Genomic DNA, 23,279 nt, shown 5'->3' with positions numbered 1-23,279 from the left:
GGTCCGGCCCGCCATCACATCAGCGCAGCGTCGGTCTTTGGACTTGCACTGACCCCACCTACCGCATTGATCTCCAGCCATTCATCGCGCGCGCTCCCCGCAACGAGCCCCAGACCCGCCGGCCAGCGTGAGGGGTGCATGCGAGCTTCAGGCCCTGACTGCCACCTCCGTGACGCTGCTGCGACCCGCCCAATTGTGATATCCCCCTCGCGTCACTGTACCCCACAGACGCGCCGCGCTTCTGCTCCACCGGGTTCGCGCACGTACACCGCCAGTTGGCACCGGAGCCCGCCCAACCCTCGACCAACGCCCTCGCAACACCGCCGCCATGTCGTCGCTGACGGCTGCGATTGACCAGGAGATGAAGGAGCATCGAGATGCCCGCAAGAACAGTGCAGGCCGGCGCGCCGAGAGCCCTCTGCCCGGCGGCCGCCATATGAGCCCTACACCGCGCCACTTGAACACTGATGACGACCGGGTCCGCAGTGTCAGTCGCGGAAGCACGGGGATACCGTTCGCCATGCCGAAGAGCGCGCCGTCATCGCCCCGCGGCAGCAGAATGTCCGATGCCACCCCGTACAAGTTCAATTCGATCGCAAGCGTCGCGCAGAGCGGCCCCAAGCCTCGAGCCATGTCCTCGGTCTACGGCAACTCGGCCGGCTTTCTGGGCTCCGGCAGCCCTCGCGACCGACACAATTCCATGAGCGGCGCCTACAACAGATCCAAGTCGGGGTCGCCAGGGCCAGGCCGCTCTGCATCGCCGCGGTCGCGGGGTCCAGCCATGTCGACCTCCGAGGCAATGCGCAAAATGTCCGATTCCGCAATGACCGACTCTGAGAGCGAATACACAGCACCCCCTCGACGGAAGGCTTCAGATCCCACCAAGGGCACGACGTCCGCGCCCGGCGGCGGCGTCCGGCTGACCACCGACGATGACGGTGACGAAGGCGAAGGCGAAGACAGCGCTGCGGTAGAAAGTGACGATAACAACTCCAGCTCCAGCGGGGACTGGGATGATGGCTGGGCCACGGGCTCCTCGGGCAACAAGAGCAGAGGTCGAAGGAGGTCGAGAACAGAGTCTGGTGGTACAGATCGCTTGGGCAGAGAAATTGTCACTGCGCAAAGTCTATTCAAAACGGCCAAGGAGGAAGGTAGGGTGCCCTGCATCCATGTCTTTTGCTGTAGAGATGCTAATGTCAAACAGGACGAGACCTTCAAGCTTCTTTCATGACCCGTGAGGAGCGGCAAGAAAAGCTGCGCAAGCTGAACGGACCAATCATCAACATTGAGGGACCTGACGGCGAGAAGGCCATGGTCCGGCGCAAGTCTACGGACGTGCATCCACATACTAGCTTTGACCAGGACAATTCTAGGATGCCCTCACCAATGAGCTCTGATGCCGAAGATCACATGGCTGAACTTCGGTCGGCCCAGCAGCTGGCTCTGCAAATCACACCCATTCAGTCAAGTCCCGAGGCTCACCGGTGTGTTCGCCAAATCGTTCGCGGAGACTACACGCAATTTGCACAAGAAGCAGATACTGGCTTGAGGCGACAGCGTGTATATCTTGTATCAACCGATCTGAGTGATGAAGCAGCATACGCCTTGGAATGGACGATCGGTACCGTCCTACGCGATGGGGATACCCTTTTAGCCGTGTATGCTGTTGACGAAGAAGTTGGTGTGGCTACCGATGCCCTAGGCGCACCAGTCGCTCAGGGTACAACTGGATTGCAGGAGGGAGCTCATCTCAAAAGGACCCTGTCCGGCCACGATGGCATATCCCATAATACTCCCTTGTCAAGCACTATCGCAGCTGCTGAGGCTGATGTCAGTAAGATGGGCAAAGCAGAAAAGGATCGCTACCAGGCTTGCGTAGAAGTATCGGACCGGTGTGTCAAATTGCTGAGAAAGACTCGACTCCAGGCCCGTGTTGTGGTCGAGGTATTCCACTGCAAGAGCCCGAAGCACATGATCACGGAAGTCGTAAGCCGCCTCAAACCTCTCTGACACTTCGACTGCTTGCTGACAGATGTTTGACAGATTGATATGTTGGAGCCAACTCTCGTCATCCTCGGGTCTAGAGGACGCAACGCCCTCAAAGGGTAAGTAAGCAGCTCCATCATTGAACGCATGAATTGACTGTGGCAGTGTATTGCTTGGCTCATTCAGCAACTACCTTGTGACGAAGTCTTCGGTACCGGTTATGGTTGCTAGGAAACGCCTGCGAAAGCACAGCAAATACAAGCGACAGAATCTGAGAATGTCCAACGTCCTCACTGGCCCGGGCGACAAGCTCGCAAACGCCAAGATTGACTAAAGTCGTTGTATGGGGATTTGTCAGTCTGTTGCGGTCTTCAAGGGCGAACACGCTTTATCTAGTAGCATTTCCGGTCGTTACGAAACCTGCATAGTTTGGCAGACACGGCAGTGTATACTTGACTTAGCACGGGGTTTGGAATCCATGTTTGAGCTCATGAAACTCTTGTCTTCTTGAGGTTGCAGTGCTCTTGCTGGGGTGTGGGGCTAAATATACATTGATCTCCAGAGCCGGGCGGGATCTGCCTCAAACGCATTACGATTCAGGGCTCAACGTTCATCTTTCGCAGCTGACACAACGCGACAGCTCTAGGCAGTTCTGACAGTTGGCTTGTTCCAACCATCTTTCCATTCTCAGGTCACTGGCGTTGACGCGAAATGAAAGGGTAGGTGCAGACAAGAATTACTTTTGTCTTCGAGAAATTCTAGCGTGCCTCAGCCCTGCAAAAGAAGGTGCATGTTTCACTCCAATTTCTTTTTGCATCGTGCCAACGGCAATTCCAGCCGCTAATCGGCCAACGTCCTTCAATCAACCCGAGTCGATGTCGTAAAGACGCCCGCGATCTGGGCGCGGTCCCAAGATCCCGGCTCGCTGAGCTTCCACATCTACCCCCCTCACATCGTTCTTCCCGCTCTACGCCTCAAGCGCAGCTCACACTGCGTCCCCGCACAGACAATGCGTGAGGGGCCCGTTTGTGGCTGTCTGCAAACATTCATCATGCAGCATGTCTGGGCACCGTATGTGTGAACGGACCAGGCTTAGGCATCCGAGAGGACCTGGATGATGCCCGCAATGTAGCTGCAGGCGCATACGGCCAACTGCTGGGCGGTGGTGAGGGGCAGGGGTGCAACGAGCAGCATTTCAAAAGCTATGCTTGCCTCGGTGGAGAGTATTCCAGACACTTGACGCTGCGACTGTTGTCGAATGCTTTCCACATGAATTACCCTACAACATACTTACCTCGGCTCGGCCACCTTTCATTCCTGGAGCTTGACCAGGAAGAACTGGACACCTCAAGCTTGCAAGCAAAGCTCATTCAACCACCCACACGACAGTACCTGCTCTCGAGACGGAGACCATGGGCCGCAGCAACAAGAGACGAGATCGATGCAGACATGCTGCTGGCGGACCTCGGTCAGCTGGCCCCATCGGCGGCTAAAGACTTCATGCCCAAGGCACATACCGAGGCCAGTTTTATCTTCCGATTGATCAATGACGTCGACTACCACGGCGAAGAGAATGGATATGTAGCTATCAGTTACTGCTGGAAGGGAATCAATCGAGACACCCCGAGGAAAGTTGTCGAAGAACTACCATTCGCATGGAGTAGGGAAATCGAACATTTCCCATTGCCGACCAGTGGCGCCCTATTCCAAGCCGTGCTAAAGGAGAAGAACCCGAGCGAAGGGCTGTGGTTCGACCAGGTCTGCATCAACCGGGATGATGACGCAGAGAGGGCCGCCACTATTGGTGCTATCGATAGGATCTACAGCAACGCGAGAGTCGTTGTTGTGGCCTTGGACGACATCGTGGCTTCGCCAGCAGAAGAACAATTCTTACGATATTACCTGGAGCAGTACAGCTACTGCGACCTGCCTGCCGGCCATCAGCCCAATGTGCGCCAGAACCCACCTTTCATGTACCACTATCCTGTGTTCGTCTCCTTTGTTGAGCGTGTCCTTGGTTCAGAATGGTTCGAGCGGGCCTGGTGCGCATATGAGATGAGGCTGGGCCAGCAGCATGTGTTTCTCTTGCGCTGTTCCTCTCAGTACGCAAGTGAGGTGCAGACAGTGATGCGATTTGCGACACCATTCCTTCTTCATATGCTGGTCCTCGCGAGTGAGCTACCTACATTCACGACTACACAACAAACGAAGATGCGGAGGTTGCAGGACGCCCTTATCGGACACACCAGCATACAAGCGAAGGATCTTGCTGTGCGAAGGCCTGATACTCCACAGTCGCCAACAGCAGAACCTTCCCAACTCGTGCCGACCATCGTAGAGGTTTTTCAGATGAAAGCTGGCGGCAATCCGCAGTTACCAGAGTATCTGAGAAGGCTCGATGCCAATCGAGACAAAACATGCATCGCTCTGAGCGCGGGCAAGCTTCCGATCACTCTGGCACCAGCCAACCCATACCAACGGCCGAATATCGAGGACGAGTGTCTCCGCTCGCTACTCCTCGTTGGACTGGCTGCTCGAGACCCTGTCTGTCTGTGCACGACTGGCACACCACTGCAACTACACGATGGCTCGGTGTCATGGCTATCGAGGCCTACATCACTAGACACGCATTTCACCCGCTCGATACCTCGACGATTCCCTCGAAGTTCGAATCCGATACGGCAGTCTTCTGACGGCAGAGCCGAGTACGCTGAGCTCGATCTTGTCTTTTTAGATCTACCACATCGTTCCAACCCAAATCCATTGTTTCCAACACATGTTGCACGAGCGCAAGTCTTCGTTCAACTCTGCATTCAATTTCACATCCGTGGTCCAGGCATGTGGGACTTCTGGCAAACTCCCGACCATCCTCGGAGCGCTTCTATGCGCAACGTCTTCATCCAAATACTCGCTTGCATCTTCGACTGCGGCCCGCAATGGCTACTCGAGCTGACCGCCAGCTCTAACTTTTCCCACATATCAACGCTCGATCCCAATACAATCGACATGCTTCTCAACCCCAATCTGATCATTCAAAACTACATCCTTCTTCCCGAAGGCCAATCTGCGCTCTCCTCGCTCTTGGCTTGCATATCAGGCATCCTCGTATCCGGCATATCGTGGGCGAGCGGCGCGACGGAATGTACCCATGGCCCACTCATCGTCTCCGCACCGGCGCCATCGTATCTAGCCGTCGACCCATCCTATGGCGGTATGGCGATCGTCTTTGCGCCATTCGCGCACAGTAAAACACTGCTTGTTGCCGTTCCAGACGCGGTCAAGCCTGCCGAATACGAAGGCCTGTCGCGAGCTTGGGTGTTGACGAGCATGAACCCATTTACTGGAAGTCCAAAGCAGAGCGTAAATTGGACATTGCAGAGCAAAGGAGTCGTGTTCGGAGACGGCAACTTCAATGCCGCGTTGGCGAGGAGCGGAGAGACGAGGTGTCACCGGGTTTACGGGCCGTGTGTGCAGATGGGATCTCAATAGGCAACCAAGCGTGGTGTTTGTTCATTTCTAGAAGCAGACAAGATATTGGTATCCTCAAATTTGTCACGATAGCAGAGTGTACATAGCCAAATTGTTCAATGTTCGTCTTGGCCGTTATTACCGTACGCCCATGCTCTACAAGTGACGTTCCTACCACAGCGCTCAATCGGGCCTTGAGTCGCCGTGCCACAGGCTCAAGTGCCCGTTCAAGCATCCAAGCCGGAGCCACAGCACTGCCGAAGGCACTTGCACAACCCAGCTGCAAGTCAGCAGTAGACCCATGACCCTGCCACGGAAACGCTATTCCACACCACGCTACGCCACGGTAATCGCGCCTCTGCTCAACCACGCCGCCTGCTGAAGTCACAGCACAAGATCTCACCTCACCGCGACCGTGCTCGCTCAACAACGTGGTGCCGTTTCAGATCCTTCTTTTCCATGCTTTTGGCTTCGACGTTGCATCTCCCGAACCCGGGTCTCGTTGTGCGAGGCCGCGCCATGTGGCTCAGGTCGAAGGCGCAATCGTTACTCAGGTCTGGGTGGACGTGAGAATTGCTTTTTGGACCAGTGTCAAACCATGTGGCAGGGGCCTCGGGAAGCGTGGTTTTGCGTGTTTCGGGCCTGTCAATCTGTTATGCTGGAACGGGTCGGTGGAGATTTAGGGGTGGCTAGCACTTCCTATGTGGGCGTGCGTTGAGGTGGTACAGTACGCACTGCATTTGCTTTTCGCGGTACAGGTAGGAAACGCGAGAGTCAGCAACGGCGGGATTGCGAGGGGTGAAGTGTAACGTGAGCCTTTCAGCGTCAATCACTCTGTGAGCTTTGATACTGCGATTGTTTCATTACTTGGCCTGCGTTTGGGCGTCTTAAACGCTGAGGCTCTATGGACAGCTGAGACTCTACGAGCTTTCCGTCCCTAATTTGGCAAGGTCTTTGGTCACGAATTCTGTCGCGCTGTACAATGCCGTGCTGCCATACACGATCCTCCTCTTCTGGCCCGGCCCCTGTGTACTTGCGCTCGTCCGCTTGGCCCACTCCTGCAGATTCCCGTACTCGTCCATACTGCCACCACCAACCGTGAATACGATTGCCTCGCTAAATCCCTGCCTGCGCTGCCCAAACGTTGCTTCAATGCCACGGCCGACAGTGTTCTGCTGGTTGCGAGATGCGCTCGCGGGAGGCAGCGTGCCACGGGCATTGGCGGAGCGCGGATCGAAGTAGAGGTACGATTCGGTCTTGCTGATGGCAGAGGAAGAGGCGTTCTGTGGGTCCATGAGCGATTCCGTGATCTTGGTGAGTGTAAGGTCGGTGTTGGTGGGCAAGAAGTTCTTGATACCGCTCAAGACACCTTCAAAATTTGCACCAAGGCCTGCTTCCTTGAACTTGTCTGTGACGCGCGATGAGAGTGATGAGAAGCCGCCGAATAGGTGGGACGTGCTTTGCGCGGGCTGCGCGGGGGCGGATGTGATCATTGTCATGCGAGTGAGTTGGCGAACGGTCTTGACGTATTTGACAGGTGTGGTATCGGCACCTGCGGCCTCGAGGGCTTGCGTGAAGGAGTCAAAGTCGCCGCGAGAGAGCTCGGTCTCTGTAGTGAGATACCACTGCAAAAACAGCCGGAGCTTGTCGAGTGGCTCGTTGCCCTTGTCGTTATCTTTAATGACGTCGAGGATCTGTGCCTTTGTTTGTTTCGACAGCTCTTCTTCCAGCTGGAAGTAGAAGTCCATCTTTCGATTCTTGATGCCCTCCATGACCGCTTCGAGGATGTTCATATGCATCTCTATCGTAGTCTTCCTGTCTCTCAGCTCGGGGAGTAGCGCCATAGCACCCTTCAAATGCGCGGCGAACTGATTCGTTTCTCCGCTCAGATCGTCAAGAGAGGAGGCACCGGTCTTCTTTGTGACGTTGTCTGCATCCTGCTGATATTTGTTCCATTCGTTGGTCACGTCCTCGGCTACGTTGGGGAATGGCAGCGATGCATTTCTTGCCCAGAAAAAGTCGGATGCTGTGAGGTCATGAGACTGCTTCTTGACACCTTTTTCGGGATGGTCCTTGTCGACGGGAATCGAAATGCTGATCTTGTTTAAGTGGAAGTCTAGTACATCGTAGACCAAGCTTTGGTACTGGGAGTACGTCAGTCTCTGCTTGAGGGCTGATGTCGCTCAACGACTTACAATCCACGAGTGACTGAACATGGGCACCAAATCAACGTTGCGGTCGACTGTTGATCAGTCAGTATGCGCGACCGTGCGTGGGGGAGATTCCACACTCACCAATGACCATGACCGGCCGAGACGATACAGTCGAGGACTTGTTGTCGGAGAACAGGTTGGTCTTGGAGTTGAGGATGTGGTCTCGCAGCTTCCGGTCAAGCTTGGCGCAGATGTCCTCTGCGGCGCCGCCCTTGGGACAACGGATGATGGGCACAACGCCCATGGTGACGACGACGGAAAAGAGGCCAGACACGATGCGGTCGACGACGTTGTCGAGCTCCTGGTCGGAGGTCTGGCCGCTGTTCAGGGTGTGGTACGCGCCCTTCATGTTCAGATGGAACAGGTCGGGCTCGGAGACGACAAAGTTCAGGTATTGGTCGTAGACCTGGGCCAGATGCTCGGCCGTGTTCGTCTGCACGACCTGGGCGCCGAAGTCCTCGAGGAGGGGCCGCGGGATGCTGGAGAGGAAGTTCAGGTAGGCGGGGCTGTAGAGGCCGCGCGCCAGGTCGGACGTGACCGTCTGCAGATTCTGGGCCGTGGGCTCGACGAGGTAGATGACGGGGACCTGCGGGCGTCAGCATGCTGCGGGCGGGCGAGGCCGGGGGCGTACATCAGGAATCATGTGCCGTGTGGTTGCGAGATTCAGATGAATGGTGACCTGGCGGCGGCTCAGCTTGGCTCGGGGCAGCTCGGGGGCGCGCGCATACTCCAGACGCCCTCAGGTCGTTCACACGCAGGACGGAGCTGATGACGTCCCGCCCCATCTCGTCGAAGACTAACACCTTCCATGTTGCGCCGGCCGAGGCGGCGTCGGGCGCGTCGTCGGCGTCGCTCTGAGCGTCGACGTCGGTCACGGGGGCGTTGAGGTTCAGGATGCGCTTGATGCTGGCTGTCGTCCGTGTCAGCGCCGGGGCGGCGTCGGGTCGAGGAGCGTACCTATTTGCCTGTCCCGCAGTGAGACAGCCATTGTGAGGTCGGCGCTGGCTGGCTGGCGCCGTTCTGAGCACTATCGCATGCGCCGAGGGCAGGTTCGGGGTCAGACGCAGGTCGCAGTGAGGCCCGCAGCGCTGCAGCAAAATGACACCGTCGCTCGTCTGCCTGTCGGACACCTTCACCATGCGCCGGCGATGCTGCACTTACCCCCGCGCGACCTAGCGCGGCCCGGCCTTGGCGGCTGTCCGTCTGCGTAAAACGTCGACTCGCCCCTGCGCACCCGCCGTTCCTCCTCAACTCACCCACCCCCAACACCCCCCTTCTTCTGTCTAAACTCATGCAACTTCTCAGTGAACTCCCGCCCACCTAATAAGGGCTTCTGATTCTGAGCTAGATTCACTTTTCGAGTCCCCGCTCTGGAGGAAGTGTGCACTCAGGTTGGCAGCGGCGTTTGTCTGGAGGATTCGCGTGCGAGGCAGAGTGACAATCAGCCTGCTTTCTGCTACTAATTCAGCACCGCGCCGACATCGAGTGTCGCATCAGGAAAGTTAGGCCAGGCATTGTGCAGGGCAAAGCCGCTCCTGCAAACGCTTCTCGCGGCGACCTTGTGAGCGAAACGCCGCGCGTGTGTTGTGCAATTGCGTGCGCAACCGTACGTCAAGTGACAGCCTCCGCAGCGTTCATCGCAATAATTGGCGACGCCAAGTGCCGTCCTGATAAAGTCAAACCCTCACATTCGTGGACTTGAGCGTAACAGCATCGCGGGCGACGGGACACGAGCGCTGCGCGGTTGACCCAGCATCCTTCTCGCTGTCGCAGCCTGCGCAAAGAGGCACTCCAGCGCCCTGGCCACTGCGCACCAGGACTCACCACGACACCACTACAGCCCAAACCGGCAGTATTACCGGCCATTTCAGGCTTCCGATTTTCCTGACTCGACGGCCTTGTTCACTTTTCGTGACACCCGCCATTCTTGTTCGTGCCTAGCGCACTACATAAATCTCCTCCCCTGCTGAGACGTGTGGGCCCACCCGCCCTTTCAGCCAATCAGAATCGTCCAGCGCAAGCTGACCCAAGTCGATCATTCAAGCCATGGCCTCCAATCACGTGCCCAGTGACCAAGTGCCTCTGCAGGGTCAGAACATCTATACGGACCCGTCCTATCCCAACTTCTTCCCCAATAATGTCGAGCGCTATGGCACCCCGTCTTGGGAAGCACAGCTGCATCAGAATGCCGCCCTGACATCAGGCACAACCACCCAAGCTTGGCACGGCTCATATCCCCAGCAAGCCTTCAGCCCGCAGCCATACGGAGGGCAGCCACAAGCCTTCCGAACTGCATCGCCATATCAGTATGGCCAGTTCAACCAACACAGTCCAGCAGGCACCTTCAGTCATGCCCCTGCTGTGGATCCGGCTCTGGCACTCAACCCAAACGGTTTACAACAGCAACAGCAGCAGCAGCAGCAGCAGCAGCAACAACAACAACAGTCTCCGTACCAGATGCCCGTACGGAACGTTACACCTTCGACTCAGGCTGGTACCGTGACCCCACAAGCACTCCAGCAGAACACGACGACACTTCAAAATGCACGTGCTTCAGCGTCCCCTTTCCAAGTAGGTTTCAGTGACTGGCCATGCGCAAACCAACAGCTAACATACTTGCAGGTGCCGAAGAGTACCGCCGAGCAATTCGCCCAACAAGCCATGCCCTCAGCTTCTGCGAGGCCAGTCCGGAACCCAGCATATGAGATTCCCAAAGGCAAAAAGTCAGGCGGGCTCTACGTCATCGACACACTCGCACTCGCAAAGGCCACGAACTCAATCGCTCTCAACAAACTCGTGACGCTTGGCACAGAACCCATCCAGCTAGCTACAAATAGAAGTAAGCAAACACGATTCCAACCTCACATTGGCCGACCTAACGCTAGTATAGCTGCACTACCACTGTACACAGCACGACAGTCTATTAAGGAGCTGAAAAAGATCGGAGCTGACAACAAGAAGCTTCTTGCTAAGCTGTCTTCTTCAAAGTCGTCGCTCTCAAGAGCGATCAGGTTCAGCAAAACCAGTGCTAGCGGTACCGGAAGCCTGAAGCGGGATGTCAGTGACAGCGAGAGTTACACCGAGTCCTCGGATGACGACAGTGAATATAGCGATTCTGAAGACGAAGAAGAATCACCGCTGCCAGTCTCAAGGCCTGATGATGACCCCCACAAGGCCGTCTGCTACGATGTCATCAAGGCATCTTGGTTCCCGCGCAGGTCTGCCTTGAATTCAGAAAAGATCAAGTCTAGCATGCGCGATCTATGGGATGTGCTGAATACTATACAGAAACGCTGGCGGACTGATAGTAAGGCAGTTGCTGAAGCGGAGGAGGCGAAGAAGATGGGCGAGCTACCCACATTGAAAAGTCGTGTCACAAGTCAACGAGACTTGCTGCAGACTGCTCTGAAGGCTGCGCTTGATCATGCACATCCCGATGTTCTGTATCATTTGGGTCAGGTGAAGCCATTCTTGTATCTCTGCTATCAGTTCTTGGCGAACCGTTTCAAGGCTAAGGATTATGACGGGCCACTCCCTGCGGCCATCTATGAGGTCCTGGCGCGGTGTGGTACCCTTACAACGGAGCTCATCGAAGAGACTAAAGTGTCCAAAGCCTTGGTTTCCATGAAAAAGCAGGCAAATGACAAGAACAAAGCTTTCATACAACAAATTGTTGAAGCCGCCGCGGCGGGGTCCAAGAAGGCCAAAGTAAACTCTCCACCTGCAGCTGAGACACATGAGGCTAAGGCTGCAAAGCGGCCTGCAGCAGAGGCAGCCACGGCCGCCACAGGTGAAGGTCCTTCTGTCAAGAAACCCAAGCCGGTTGAGCCCTCTGCTCCGTTGGCCAGGAAAGACACTAGCGCAGGAGCCACAAAACTCGCTGCGATGTCTTCGAATACTTCTGCGCTGAAGCGACCCGGGGAGAAACCTATAGGTGCGCCCGCGCCTGTCAGGGCCCGTGTCAATCCGGCCGCGAACAAGTCGTCGAGCATATTTGCCTCCCTCACTGCTGCCGCTAAGAAGCCGACGACAACGGCCACTGCTCAAATGGCCATGAGGCCGACTGCACAGTCTAAAGCCACGGCAACAGCAGGCAAAGATAAGAAGCCGGTTGCGGCAGCAGCTAAACCGTCGGGCTTCTCATTTGCATCAACGATGGCGGCACTTACGAAACCCAAAGAGCCAGAGGCAGCACCTACCAGGACAGAAAAAGACGATCCGAACGAAACACCTGCGCAGAAAGCAAAACGTGTCAGGAAGGAGTCTCGGCGCCATTTGCGTGTTACATTCCGCCCGGATGCTTCGCTGGTCGCGATCAAGTATTTCAGTCACGATCCCGAGGAAGAGCTGGGTCACGAGGAAAACTTTACTCGCGACGCTGGCGATCTTGGAGGTGAAGGCCATATGTTCAAACAGCACAAGGAGCTCGAAGAGGATGACGACGATGAAGACGATGAAACCGAGTATCGACCTTGGTCGGAGCCGTCTCAGGTTGACTTCAGTGTGATCGATGCTGATGAGCGTAATCGCAATTACGTGCCATATGGTGGAGGTGAGAAGGTGCCGAGTTGCCCCGAGAAAGAGGCGAATGTGCGACGCGAGAACGACATACTCATGGTATTCTACACAAGTCCTGCTGATATCCCGCCATCACCGCATGAGCCTCCGGAACAGTCCGAGGATGAGACAACAGCGGTAACAATGTTTGGTAGTCCCCCCGACAAGTGTCTGGAGCGAGCCCCGAAGGCTGCAGCACCTGCAACGACACCCACGCTCGACTTCAGCAGCCTCGAAAGTATCGTTGCTCAATTCGCCAACCAAAATCAACCTGCTGCACCTGCACCTGCAGTGGTGCCGGCGGCATACCTACCACCAGCACCAACTGCTGCTCCAGCTGTGGATCTTGCGAGTCTGCTTGCTTCTCTCCAACAACATCAACCTCCTGCTATGCCTGCTCCACCTGCAGCAGCAGTGCCCGCGCAGTTCCCAGCGCTTCCAGCTGGAGTCCCTCCTCCACCGCCCGGCGCACCCCCAGCCGAGTTGGCGGCCTTCATGGCGGCCATGCAGGGGCAGGCGGGCGCTGGTGCAATGCCACCAATGCCGCCTGGATTTCCTCCCATGGGATTTCCTGGGGCGCCTTTTGCATTCCCGCCGCAGGCTCCCCAGGCGGAGGCGACTGCATATCAGGCACAAACACAAGCACAGGACCAATACTATCCGCAAGACTACCAGCAAAGTAACGGTGGAACGAAGCGAGCGCGCGAGGAAGGAGTCAACAGTGAGCGCGGCGGGCAAGGCAAGAAGCACAAGGTTGGAGGGAAGCCTCACAAAGTGCTTGCATGCAAGTTTTTCCAGAAGGGGGCTTGCAATAAGGGAGAGAACTGCACATACATCCATGATGTCAACATGTAGATGTGCACGAGGAATCGACTAGCATGGGTGGGTCGCATAGGCGCGGTGTTTGATTTTCAGCAGAGGCTGTATTATACCCCATTTGGCTTTGGCCATGTTACGTACATGTATGCATTACGGCGGACGGCGTGTCTGGGACGGACGGGACTGATGCATTTGCGGCGTTTCCATTCAGCATTTACGCGGAGGAGCAGAGCGTGATACACCGAGAAGGAAGGGAGGAGCATGGGCAGCTCCAGACAAACTTGTCTGAGACGCATAGTTAAATACTATAATCTACATATTTCCACGTCACCTCAGCACCAATGATATGTGGGGACGTCAGATGCGCAGACGTGCAGAAGTGCAGATGCAGATGCCGAAGGTGCAGAGCGCAGACCTAGGTCATGACGCATGCCGCGTGACGCACGACGCACGCCCGCAAGAGAGGGTCTGCACGTGACCAGGGGTGCCAGCCCTGTGCAACTGTCAGCAAGACAGGGGCATGTTTGGCTGCATTGTTGGGCCGACGCGGTGCAGAGGCGCAGAGCAGTGCCAGCGCCAAGCACGGCAGCTGCAGCTGCGTCTGGCGGCCGAGAGGGCTGGGGCATCGGTGTGCGGTCACTGCGGGCACTGCGGTGCAGCGTGTGTCGGACGGGGCGGTCGAGCGGCGTGGTCGAACGGCGTAGTCGAGGCGGCCGCGGCTGGGCTGCCGGGATGTGGTTCGCGTCCTCAGCACAGCGCGGGAGCGAGGCGTCGGCTTGGCACCGTGTTCCGTCACATTTTCCCCAAGGCATCAGGCCTCACGTCCAGCTCCACGCCGCACCAGCAGCCTGGACACGCCCTCGCACGCTCGCTCATCACCCGCCGCCCGCGCCTCTCTGGATCTGCCCCGCCCGCTCGCCCGCCCGCTTGGCCTGATCCTGCCGAGCGCTCCCCGCCGAACGCACCGCCCTGCGAGCTTCACCAGCCGGCCGCACCCCACACACCGCGCTGCCAGCGCCCCGCCACGCCCGCCGCACGCAACCATGGCGCCCGCGCGCAAGAGAACCACCAACATGGCCCGCCGCCGGCTGGACGATGAGGACGAGACCAAGTCGGTCGCCACAGACGGCGCCGACGACTCGCAGAGCGACGGCTCCGCGCCCAGCCTGGCCGAGGGCGACGCCGACGCCGACAACAGCGACCTGAGTGACGCAGACAGCGCCATCGCGCCCGCCGAGGGGCAGCCGCGCCGCAAGCCCCACCGTGCCCGTCGCTCCAAGCCCGCCGCGCCCGTCAGCGCCCGCGCGCGCTCGCCGCCCGTGGCCCGCTCCGACGCCGCCTATGCCGCGCCCGACGCCGCGAGTGTGGAGGAGCTTGACTTCGAGACGGCCCCCGCCGAGCCTGCGCCGCCCGTCGCCCGCCCGGAGACGCTGGGCGACCGCCGGCGGCGCGAGCACGACGAGTACAAGAAGAAGCGCGACTCGGATCCGGCCTTCATCCCCAACCGCGGCGCCTTCTTCATGCACGACTCGCGCTCGGCCCCGGGCCAGAACGGCTTCAGGCCCGTCGGCGCCCGCGGGAGGGGGCGCGGCGCCATCGGAGGGCCCTTCTCGCCCGCAAAGTACGCTCCCCGCCCGCCCGCCGCCCACATGCACATGCAGCTTGCTAACCGCGCCCCCAGCCTGCGACACCACCCCCAGGAGGCCACCGACTCGCCCTGGCAGCACGACCTGCATGACGCCGTCAACGCCCCGCACCAGCCCGCCGCGCCCGCTCCGCCCGCCGCTGCCGCTCTCCACACACAGCAGCCGCCGCACCCGTCGCAGCACCAACCCCACCGCGCGCCCTTCGCGCCTGCCTCGAAACCCCCACCGGCCCGCAACTTCTCCACCACCGTGCACACCCACAACGCCGTCGTCCGCGTGCTCCTGCCCAACATGAAGAGCCCCATCACCTTCCAGAACGTCCCCATCAAGTCACATACCCGCCTGCCGAACCACCGCCCTCCCCTGCGCCGCGACAAGCCCGTCCGCATCTCCCTGCCCCCGTCCGCTCCGCGATACATCTTCCCCACCGTCGAGCGCTCCTTCATCTTTATCCCCCGCGCCCTCCGCCCCAACCAGCAGGGCTTCGGGCGTGGCCGCGGTCGCTTTGGCTCCATTGGCGGCGGCGGCGGCGGCTTCTCTAGCAGACGGACGAGTGTTTACGGAGGTAGCGTATATTCGCCAAGCGTGGCTCTTAGTCGACGCTCCTCTATTGCACGCGACAACATGGTGTCGCCGGCCGGCTCCATCATGTCCAGGAACGGCAGCTTCATCGATCCCTCGCGCCCCGTTGTACGCCTGCCTCCGGGCGGCGTTAGGATGCCTACCGGGCCTGCCATCATCTCGCCCACCAACGGGTCGTACCCTCCGCCCCAGAAACCTGCCTTCCGCGAGAACTGGGCCCAGGGCCAGCTGCCCATGCACCAGCCACGCCCGCAGAAGAACGTCAATGTCGCAGGCATCGAGTCGCCTGCCTCGATGCACTTCAACCCTCCTCAGCAGCAAGAACAGCAGCCTTTCCATCAGCAGGTCCCCGCCCACATCAACGGTGCTGCGTCGGGCGACCAAGCCGGCTTCTATCAGCACGCTCGCCAGCCGTCATACCCTGGCCATGTGTCCACCGGAACCCCGCTGTCCAACATTCCAGAGCGTGCCATCCACGCACCTGCCTTCCAGCCATTCCAGCCCGGATACCAGCCGCAACCCTTCGTGCCAGGGGGCTACTACTACCCGCCTAGTGGTTCTCAGCTACAGTTCATGGCCCCTGGTGGCATGGTACCCATGTTCGTTCCCGGCGCACAGCAACCCTACCCCATGCCGCCACCGGCGCCTGCTGTGGCGCCGCCTGCGCCACCTGCTGCAGGCCCCCCCAACATGGTCGCGTATGAGCAGAACGGCATGACCTACTATGTCGACTCGAACCAGCTTCCTTACGCACCACCTGCCGAGACCTTTGGGCAGCCCAGCTATGCAGTGCCCGGCATGGGTGGTATGATGACCCCTGGGCCAGATGGAGCGTACTACTACCCGCAACAAATGCAGCCTGCTGCTTTCTATCCCCAGCAGTAGAGCGGCTTGGGGATGCACCTGTTCAATTGTGTCATATTGCCGAACGGAGACTATCACAGAAGGATCAAGGCAGCATGCCCTTTCGGAATGACGCTGCAGCAATTCGCTGACGCTCTCACCAGCGCTCAGATTGCTACTCTCTCGCTTGTGGATAACCGTCCACGCCCACAACCCTCACTCGATCATCCCCTACGCTACGATTATGATCTGAGATCATTGGCTCTCTCAACCAATCGCGTGCCAATGGATCTGTTACTTCAGGCATTCGACCCTTATTACCGCCTACACATGCCTTTCACAGCAGCCACACGATCGGCAAACCCACGCACTTGACGGATCATCCCGTCACAAAACATGACCATTTTCAACACTTCGTAACCACTAGCGACAAAACATGCATTATCTGCCTGCGTCTTCGACTTTCCCGCTTTCGGCATGGCGTTTGCGACGCATGCGATGCGCGCACTTTGGCATTGGATACCGTAGTTCTAATATTGCTTCTTTTTGATTCCCCCTTCGTTTTGTTTCTGGCATATCTCTCAGTACCCTGTTGACGGAATGGATTGGAGTACGCTCGGGTTGGATGATTCGGATGAGGTACGATCTGGGTCTGGACGGGGACGGCTATGGATTTAGGCGGGTCGGGAGAGGCTTCGGTTGGGAGGAAAATGGGGCGGCACGGCGCGTTACGTACGATTAGACGACTGAATACAGGCTATCCGGAGCTAAGCTGATGATGCGTGTTGTTTACTCGGGGTTGTGGGTGTGATGTGGTATTGTACGACATGGTTGTGATGCTCCTCAGGCTCGAGAGGTGGCTCGCAGTGAGTGCAAGCAGACGCACACGGGAGTGAAGGCACTGCTGGACTCATTGAGGAAGGCTCGGGGATGAATGGGGCGTGGAGCCGACAAGATCCTGACAGAGGCTTTCCGAGCTGAACTGCATCCGTGGTACGTCTAGCGCCTAGCTTCTTCCCCGGCACCGTGAACAGGTGGGTCTGATTAGCGCGCTTCCCGAAGCCTCATCCCACATGGTGGCGTCGGCCGAGCGTGTGGGGTTGTACCATGGCCGTATACGAAGTCGCAGTACAATGAACCTACAAAGGCCTCGTGATTTTTCAGAGCTCTTGCCCCGGTCCTGGGTAAAAGGTCAAGCTGGAATTGATGCGACTTGAGCACATTTCTTTTCCGCCTATCACGTCGAGAATGGGGGCGCACTTCGACCTAATAGCTAGCTACAAATTTGTGTTTGGACACTAAGATACTGGCGTTGCCTGGCCTCAATCGTCACAGACTCTATCAAGCAGAAGTACCGAGTCGGGTATCTGCTTCCACACCCTACTTCGCTGCCCTCGATCCTTTTGGAGCACAAAGACATGTAACTCGGCCAACGACACGTCTTGTACGTAAATAGTCAGCCTGGACTATTCGTACTGGTTTAGCTGCAGACATGCCCACATGCTCGGCTTGGAGCTCATCGACTAGCTAGTCAAAGCCAAGGGCATTCTGTATGCTGTCTAAACGGAGTCCGAACCATGCGAAGACGCTGTGCAGGGCTGTTAGCAATGGCCATTGAGTTGCAGACACGGCTATGAGTTGCAGACACGGCTGTGAGTTGCGGACACGGCTGGGGATGTGGCCGATACAACTGGCAAAGTAATGCGTTGGAATTGGTAGGACGTACAAGCATCTTTATAAATCAGCTTGAAATTTATCTCTGTATACTGAGACCATCACACTTCACATCCCTCTCACAAACCCCTCAGCCTCAACCTCCCACCCGACTGGCCACACTCCTCCCTCCCTCCCATCCCACCCCCCACTCATCATCCCCACAGCCAGCAACAATCCCGCCGCACTCGGAAAATACGGCGTCGGCACCCTCGTGCCCCCCTCCGGCATCCCCAACTCATCCACTCTGTTATTCTCGTCCAGCAACCAACTCACGGCTCTCTCCGCATCGCCCCTCCTCGCCTCGGAAATCGCCAACAGCGGGAAGTCCCAGCCATAACTAAACGGAAAATTCCACGTCTCGTGCACTTTGTCGAAGGTATTGTTAAACACCGTCTCGTTGAAACGCGGGTCCGGCGGCAGCCAGCCGCAGATCCCAAGCAGCCCGGGGTGATCCTCTGTATACTCCGGCGTCGTCCACATATCCCGTATGCCCTCGTAGGTGACATATGCATCGTTTTCTACCGGGAAAGGCGCGAGGTTGTCGTGCACGTGTGTCCACGATGCGGGGACGGGTTTGTGCTGGCGCGCTTTCCAGGCCGACGCAACGGCGAGTCCGAAGCGCCAGTACGACAACTCAAACGTGGGGTTCATGGTTCCGTTAGGCGGAGTGTTTTCAGATACGGGGTAAAGCGGGGGTCCGAGGTCGTAGACGCCCGTGGTGGAATTGAAGAAGGCGTAGCTGGCCATGAAGTCCGCCACGGGCTCCAAGACGTGATCCCATTTCTGGAGTGTGGCGGCAGTGGGGAAGGATCTGTACTCCATCTCGGCGAAGTACATGGGGTGCGGCTGCTGCCAAATCAACAGGCTGTTTATTTGACCTGGCGCAGACCGGCCACTGGGGTCGCTCATCTTGCCCAGACGGGCACCTTCGTAGCCTTGCTTTTGGGCCCTGGTGATGCTGGATGGGAGGAAGCGCGAGTAGACTCCGATGCTGCGATTGTATAGGTCCCACTTTGACCAGAACATCCAGTGCGCGAGATGCCAGAAGACCATTTCCAGGTGGAATTTGCCGTACCAGCCGTTGTTCACCAAGCCAGATTCCTGCGCAGGGTCTTTTCCAGCGCCATTTACAGCAAGCAGGTATTGCGAGAGTACTATGCGGCGTTGGAGCTCGTTCGCAGAAGAGTTGGTTGCGAAAGGGAGGGAGATGAAGGCGCCAGACGACCAGTAGTCACCCCACCACGCTTTAGATGCTTTCTGGACCCCGTCAAAGGAAGCGCAAAGGTCATTTTTGGCATGTTGCGCGTAGGTGACGGTGAATGATAGAGTACCTGCTTCTTTACCAGACTTCAGCGCGTACTTGTGTTCGCCATCGATGAGTCGAGTCAATGTAGCATTGCCTTCCCAAGCAATCTCAGCAGTATAGGCTGTTGCATCCAGCGTATGCGTGATGACTGCTCGATTGTCTCCGACGCTCAGTGCAGTGGTGTGATTCGATGTGGCATTGAACAATCCCACAAATGGCGCGTCGAACTTATTCTTCCCAGAAGCATATGGGAAGTCAAATACAACTCCAAAGTTGCCCTGAGTCAGTAGCTTTGAGGTGATTCGCACAGCTACAGTGTCGGTCTCCGGGCTCCCTACTGTGGTAACACCGACTTTCTCGTCGTCAAAAGCGAACTCCGACAGGATCTCGCCCGACCAAAAATCTAACGTTTGCGTCTTACCGCTGAGTGACTCCTCGGTGACATTTCGTCCACCGAACCACAGCCCAACCCTCCCTAGATTGATACGGTGCGGATTCGCAATCATCCACTGACTGATCTCTTTCTGCTCTGGGTTCGGCATCTCATAATTGACAAGCCTCTCGTGCGTCCACCAGTCAACACCGGTATAGTCTTCAGGCAGCGTCTGGTTCTGCGTTGTCGGCAGTGAGGAATTGTGCCAGCCCCATGATGAGAGCGTGTTGTGTGGCAAGAAGGTTTGAAGTCCCGTGACATCGACTCCGAATGCAAAATTGCCATTGCCGACTTGGACCGGGCTATATGGATGGGATTGATTGAGTCTGAGGTTGAATCTCTGAACGATGGATTTGCGATTGATGGCACCCTCCACAACCGATGGTAAGAACAGCAGCGCAAAGCCGTAACTGTAGGAAGGTAGCATGGTCGGTACCTGGTGCGGACACCATGGTACAAGAACGTATTTGTAGCCTTCTGCATCACTAGGATGCCCGGCTCGGGCAGATTTCGCTCGACTTCGTATTACTGGTTAAATGCCGGTTGATGATCGCTAGCCACTTCATCGTCAGCGGGGTTGGCGATCTTCAACCTCATCAAGCCGCTACCGGGGCAATGGATCCCGACAACCAGGCCTGGGAATCGCGTGTGAATTGTTGGCGTGGTCAGATTTAGCGTGGGTAGGTAGACATTGTGTACCAAAGTGCTGAACTCGAATTTGATTACTAACGCATTATCTCCGCAGAGTCCTGTTAACATCTCACTGCAGTTGGGTAGCAAGCGCTATAACTTGGTCCAACAACGCTTTATCCTCACCCCCTGCGTTCTTAGTGACCTTGTCCCTTAGGTGATCCACCTGCTGTCCCGCTGCCGCTGGCGGGTTGCCCTGTGCCGTCTGAATCCTAGAGACCTGCATCTGCAAGAAGAACTTCGGCACCTTGATGGCTAGGCTGCCTCCTACACTCCTGATACCCGCTTCAGTGGCGAGGTAAACATTGAGGTTATCCTGGAAGGTCTGCAAGTCTGTGTCTGCGAGGGGGTCTGCGGTCGCGAATTTCGAGAGCGCAAATTCAAGGGGTGTTTGCGAAGACGTGGAGAAGTCGATAGCGGAGAAAGTGGCGCCGCCAGATGAGACGTCGGGGACGTTGGAGATGGTTGTTGCTGTGGTGGAGCAGGTAACGGCGCTTTGAATTGCAGCAACTGTGTCGGCGACTTCACCAGGGAGGGAGGTTTTTCCGATTACGAAGCATGCGTTAGCTTGTCGGGTGGTAAGCTGCGTAGTAGGGAGAGCCATTGAGGCCGACAACATGCTCAAAAGGGTGAGCGCTGATGTGGTAGAGGTGCGCATCTTGACCACGGGTATTGAATGTGATTAAAACGATTATGTGCAACGAACAGAGGCCTGCCAGAGGTTGTATTTGCGAAAGCGATGAACCGAATGGTATGAAGTCGATGTGGCTGATGCAATTTTGGTAGCGATGGGCTCCCGTTTTGTAGTCACTCTCGTAGCCTGAAGCCATCGTCAGGACTTACATTCAGGCGCCGCGCTGTGTGAGGTCGTAGATCAGGCATCTTTTGCGGTGGTTCCTGTATCACAATGGTGGTCGTGACAGGCTTGACAGGGCGGGCCGTCCACATTAGGCAAGGTCGCGTCTCAGGTGGAGTTTTGGGTGCGCGCAGCATGAACAACAGACTCCAATCCGCCCATACATCCTCACGATTGTTCATGAACGAGGGACGAAGACCGAATCCTGTGCTCGCACTGCTAGAAAAGGTGTCGAAACCGGCTGGCGTGATTGACGAATGTGTGAGCCGTTTTGTCTAGCAAATTTATTGTGAGCCCCGCGACCTTCCTTCTAGTATTGCTGCTGTTTGTCTATCGATTCCTCAGTAACTTACCCGTTGAGCTAGGCGTGCTCTCGCCCGTGTCTCTTCCTCCACCCTCTGACACCCTCGTCTATAACGTCTCTTGTCACACCACGTGGCACGAGCTTCATTGTCACACCCAGCACTTCCACATTCTTATTCCTACTTTCATCGTCGAAGAACAGCATCTCGTCGTACTCTATCCCACTGTCCCTGTGTATGCGTTCGAAATGTGTTGTCTTGTTGCCGGGGTATATTTGCAGATGATCGAAATAGTCTAATGCGCGGGTCGAGGAACCAGATGAGCTGGGGATCTTGAGGAGCTTCAGCATTTCGCGGCCGAGGTCAGGTGCGTGCGTGCGCGAGGCAGCGCCAATCAGAATATTCTTGGCCTTGAGCTGTAGATTGTCAGTGACCTGCTCTCTGTTGGATGTCAAATTCCTGCACTGACAGCTTCCAACACCCCGCCTACGTCGTTATAGAAGCCATAGGCCTCTCCAAAACGGTCCTTCACCTTCAGCCCACCCTCTGTCGCCTTCAGAGGCCCTGAGACGTGCGTATCTACCCAGAATGGCCATAAAGTGTAGTCGAGGTCGAATACGACTATTTTTGGTAGAGGCAAGCCATCTGTGAATGTCGACGGCCACTGGACCTTCACCGGCAGGGTTGTCGTGGTTGCGGTGTCGTCTGACTGCGTAGAAGCACCGCTACGGCGGGGCATCTTGAAATTGTCACGCGAGATTAGCTTCGTGTATACTGATTCGCAAAAGTATGTGTCTGTACAGCGCAGAAAGGATAGTAGACCGAATCTACCGATATGTGCGGTGTTGCGATGTTACTGAAGCAAAAAGTTCGTCGAAAACACCGAAGTGGCGCGCATCCACGATGACGTCACGCGCCGACAGAAGTACATGGCTGCGCTTCAACATCCGAGGAGTAACCATGCTTTATCTCCCGGCAATCCGCGGGTGTACTCGTGCTTGTTGTTTTGTGATGCGTCAACTCATGGGGAGCGAATTGATACGACCAAAAATTGGCATTTCATCACGACCGCACACCCTCCCGAATGACCCACCACGACACACGATAACGCCTAGTTACTTCGATTGTCGATTGAGTCGAGATCTCCGATGTGGTGCATCGTACATCGGGAGATTATTTACCGGCGCGACGAAGTCACTAGATTACTTCCATACTGAAGTTCTGATGAAATGCACATGCAACGACCAACTAGCAATGATACCTGCACTAGCAGAAGCAAAACGCCATACTTTGGGCACGAGTCGCTCGTGATCAGAAAGAAAGTTGGCGATGTTGTTCATGAAGCAGCCCAGATGTACATAGCTTCAGGTAGCACCACTTGCGACTGACTTGCTGCTCCTGCGACTCGCTCCTCGAGAGGACACTATTACCTAGCTTGTAACTCACTCGACAGGGTTCCGCACTGCCCCATTTTGACTCCAATGTAGCACCGACAGAAGGAACCACGTGCCTAGGAGGTTGCACCGGGAGCTCACCGCTCCACCGTCCCACAGATCCACTAATACCCGGTTTGTGAGCTCGACACACCTTCTAAAGCCTTCGCACGCGCTATGGGTATCGGCCAAGGTCAACATGAGCCGTTGAGTTTCTTGTACGCCGCCGGGTGTGGGATTGCAGATCGCTCCACAGCCAGTAAGGAGCATGTGAGGCGATCGTCTCCGCTTTGGGGTAGCCAAGCTTTGCGTAGCGTGGCGCGAAAAGCGCCTCGAAGCGTGATCCCCGCAACGCGTGAGCCTCGCGTCTGATCCCCAACGTCACGGACGCAACTCACATTGCTAGTGAAGAGCCAGTACCCGCGCCGT

The 23,279-nt window shown here is 57.0% G+C and overlaps 8 protein-coding genes across 8 annotated transcripts; 4 read left to right on the top strand and 4 right to left on the bottom strand.

Annotated features, from left to right (window-relative positions):
* Positions 1 to 230: 230 nt before the first annotated feature.
* C7974DRAFT_163353 (uncharacterized protein) lies at positions 231 to 2,802 on the top strand. The gene is made up of 4 exons (XM_046136002.1): positions 231 to 1,151; positions 1,205 to 1,986; positions 2,044 to 2,105; positions 2,152 to 2,802. Exons 1-4 carry the CDS (start codon positions 329 to 331, stop codon positions 2,318 to 2,320), a joined length of 1,836 nt encoding a protein of 611 aa, XP_045997781.1. The 5' UTR covers positions 231 to 328; the 3' UTR covers positions 2,321 to 2,802.
* A 12-nt stretch (positions 2,803 to 2,814) lies between these two features.
* Positions 2,815 to 5,597, top strand: C7974DRAFT_163323 (heterokaryon incompatibility protein-domain-containing protein). The gene has a single exon (XM_046136001.1). The coding sequence runs from the start codon at positions 3,256 to 3,258 to the stop codon at positions 5,473 to 5,475; it is 2,220 nt and encodes a 739-aa protein (XP_045997780.1). The 5' UTR covers positions 2,815 to 3,255; the 3' UTR covers positions 5,476 to 5,597.
* Positions 5,598 to 6,374: 777 nt separating this feature from the next.
* Positions 6,375 to 8,655, bottom strand: C7974DRAFT_433185 (SEC1 family transport protein-like protein SLY1; the record flags this gene model as incomplete). Its single annotated transcript, XM_046144903.1, has 6 exons — positions 6,375 to 7,598; positions 7,650 to 7,696; positions 7,749 to 8,253; positions 8,299 to 8,346; positions 8,396 to 8,577; positions 8,625 to 8,655. 6 exons carry the CDS (start codon positions 8,653 to 8,655, stop codon positions 6,375 to 6,377), a joined length of 2,037 nt encoding a protein of 678 aa, XP_045997779.1.
* A 968-nt stretch (positions 8,656 to 9,623) lies between these two features.
* On the top strand, positions 9,624 to 13,370 carry C7974DRAFT_163312 (uncharacterized protein). Its single transcript, XM_046136000.1, has 3 exons — positions 9,624 to 10,238; positions 10,290 to 10,506; positions 10,558 to 13,370. The coding sequence occupies exons 1-3, from the start codon at positions 9,714 to 9,716 to the stop codon at positions 13,077 to 13,079; spliced, it is 3,264 nt and encodes a 1,087-aa protein (XP_045997778.1). The 5' UTR covers positions 9,624 to 9,713; the 3' UTR covers positions 13,080 to 13,370.
* Positions 13,371 to 13,707: 337 nt separating this feature from the next.
* Positions 13,708 to 16,294, top strand: C7974DRAFT_452149 (CASC3/Barentsz eIF4AIII binding-domain-containing protein). Its single transcript, XM_046145812.1, has 2 exons — positions 13,708 to 14,664; positions 14,725 to 16,294. Exons 1-2 carry the CDS (start codon positions 14,087 to 14,089, stop codon positions 16,154 to 16,156), a joined length of 2,010 nt encoding a protein of 669 aa, XP_045997777.1. The 5' UTR covers positions 13,708 to 14,086; the 3' UTR covers positions 16,157 to 16,294.
* A 1,602-nt stretch (positions 16,295 to 17,896) lies between these two features.
* Positions 17,897 to 20,163, bottom strand: C7974DRAFT_452141 (Six-hairpin glycosidase-like protein; the record flags this gene model as incomplete). The annotated part of the gene is made up of 1 exon (XM_046145811.1): positions 17,897 to 20,163. The coding sequence occupies exon 1, from the start codon at positions 19,994 to 19,996 to the stop codon at positions 17,897 to 17,899; it is 2,100 nt and encodes a 699-aa protein (XP_045997776.1). The 5' UTR covers positions 19,997 to 20,163.
* C7974DRAFT_163264 (uncharacterized protein) lies at positions 20,163 to 21,157 on the bottom strand. The gene has a single exon (XM_046135999.1). It carries the CDS (start codon positions 20,915 to 20,917, stop codon positions 20,330 to 20,332), a length of 588 nt encoding a protein of 195 aa, XP_045997775.1. The 5' UTR covers positions 20,918 to 21,157; the 3' UTR covers positions 20,163 to 20,329.
* Positions 21,158 to 21,476: 319 nt separating this feature from the next.
* Positions 21,477 to 22,156, bottom strand: C7974DRAFT_310020 (magnesium-dependent phosphatase-1; the record flags this gene model as incomplete). Its single annotated transcript, XM_046138248.1, has 2 exons — positions 21,477 to 21,833; positions 21,887 to 22,156. 2 exons carry the CDS (start codon positions 22,154 to 22,156, stop codon positions 21,477 to 21,479), a joined length of 627 nt encoding a protein of 208 aa, XP_045997774.1.
* Positions 22,157 to 23,279: the final 1,123 nt, after the last annotated feature.

This window comes from Boeremia exigua, assembly GCF_020726555.1.
Source record: "Boeremia exigua strain MPI-SDFR-AT-0100 chromosome Unknown C7974scaffold_5, whole genome shotgun sequence".
Taxonomy (NCBI): domain Eukaryota; kingdom Fungi; phylum Ascomycota; class Dothideomycetes; order Pleosporales; family Didymellaceae; genus Boeremia; species Boeremia exigua.
Note: the sequence above shows the minus strand (reverse complement) of the source record. Positions and strands in the feature narration are given on the sequence as shown.

Excerpts from the sequence above, each read along its gene's own strand:
- C7974DRAFT_452149 (XM_046145812.1), top strand. The coding sequence starts at position 14,087 with ATGGCGCCCGCGCGCAAGAGAACCACCAACATGGCCCGCCGCCGGCTG. Across the intron at positions 14,665-14,724 it reads GGGCCCTTCTCGCCCGCAAA|CCTGCGACACCACCCCCAGG; the intron begins GTACGCTCCCCG and ends CCGCGCCCCCAG.
- C7974DRAFT_163264 (XM_046135999.1), bottom strand. The coding sequence starts at position 20,917 with ATGCGCACCTCTACCACATCAGCGCTCACCCTTTTGAGCATGTTGTCG.
- C7974DRAFT_163323 (XM_046136001.1), top strand. The coding sequence starts at position 3,256 with ATGAATTACCCTACAACATACTTACCTCGGCTCGGCCACCTTTCATTC.
- C7974DRAFT_163312 (XM_046136000.1), top strand. The coding sequence starts at position 9,714 with ATGGCCTCCAATCACGTGCCCAGTGACCAAGTGCCTCTGCAGGGTCAG. Across the intron at positions 10,239-10,289 it reads CTTCAGCGTCCCCTTTCCAA|GTGCCGAAGAGTACCGCCGA; the intron begins GTAGGTTTCAGT and ends ACATACTTGCAG. Across the intron at positions 10,507-10,557 it reads CCAGCTAGCTACAAATAGAA|CTGCACTACCACTGTACACA; the intron begins GTAAGCAAACAC and ends ACGCTAGTATAG.
- C7974DRAFT_163353 (XM_046136002.1), top strand. The coding sequence starts at position 329 with ATGTCGTCGCTGACGGCTGCGATTGACCAGGAGATGAAGGAGCATCGA. Across the intron at positions 1,152-1,204 it reads CAAAACGGCCAAGGAGGAAG|GACGAGACCTTCAAGCTTCT; the intron begins GTAGGGTGCCCT and ends AATGTCAAACAG. Across the intron at positions 2,106-2,151 it reads GGACGCAACGCCCTCAAAGG|TGTATTGCTTGGCTCATTCA; the intron begins GTAAGTAAGCAG and ends TGACTGTGGCAG.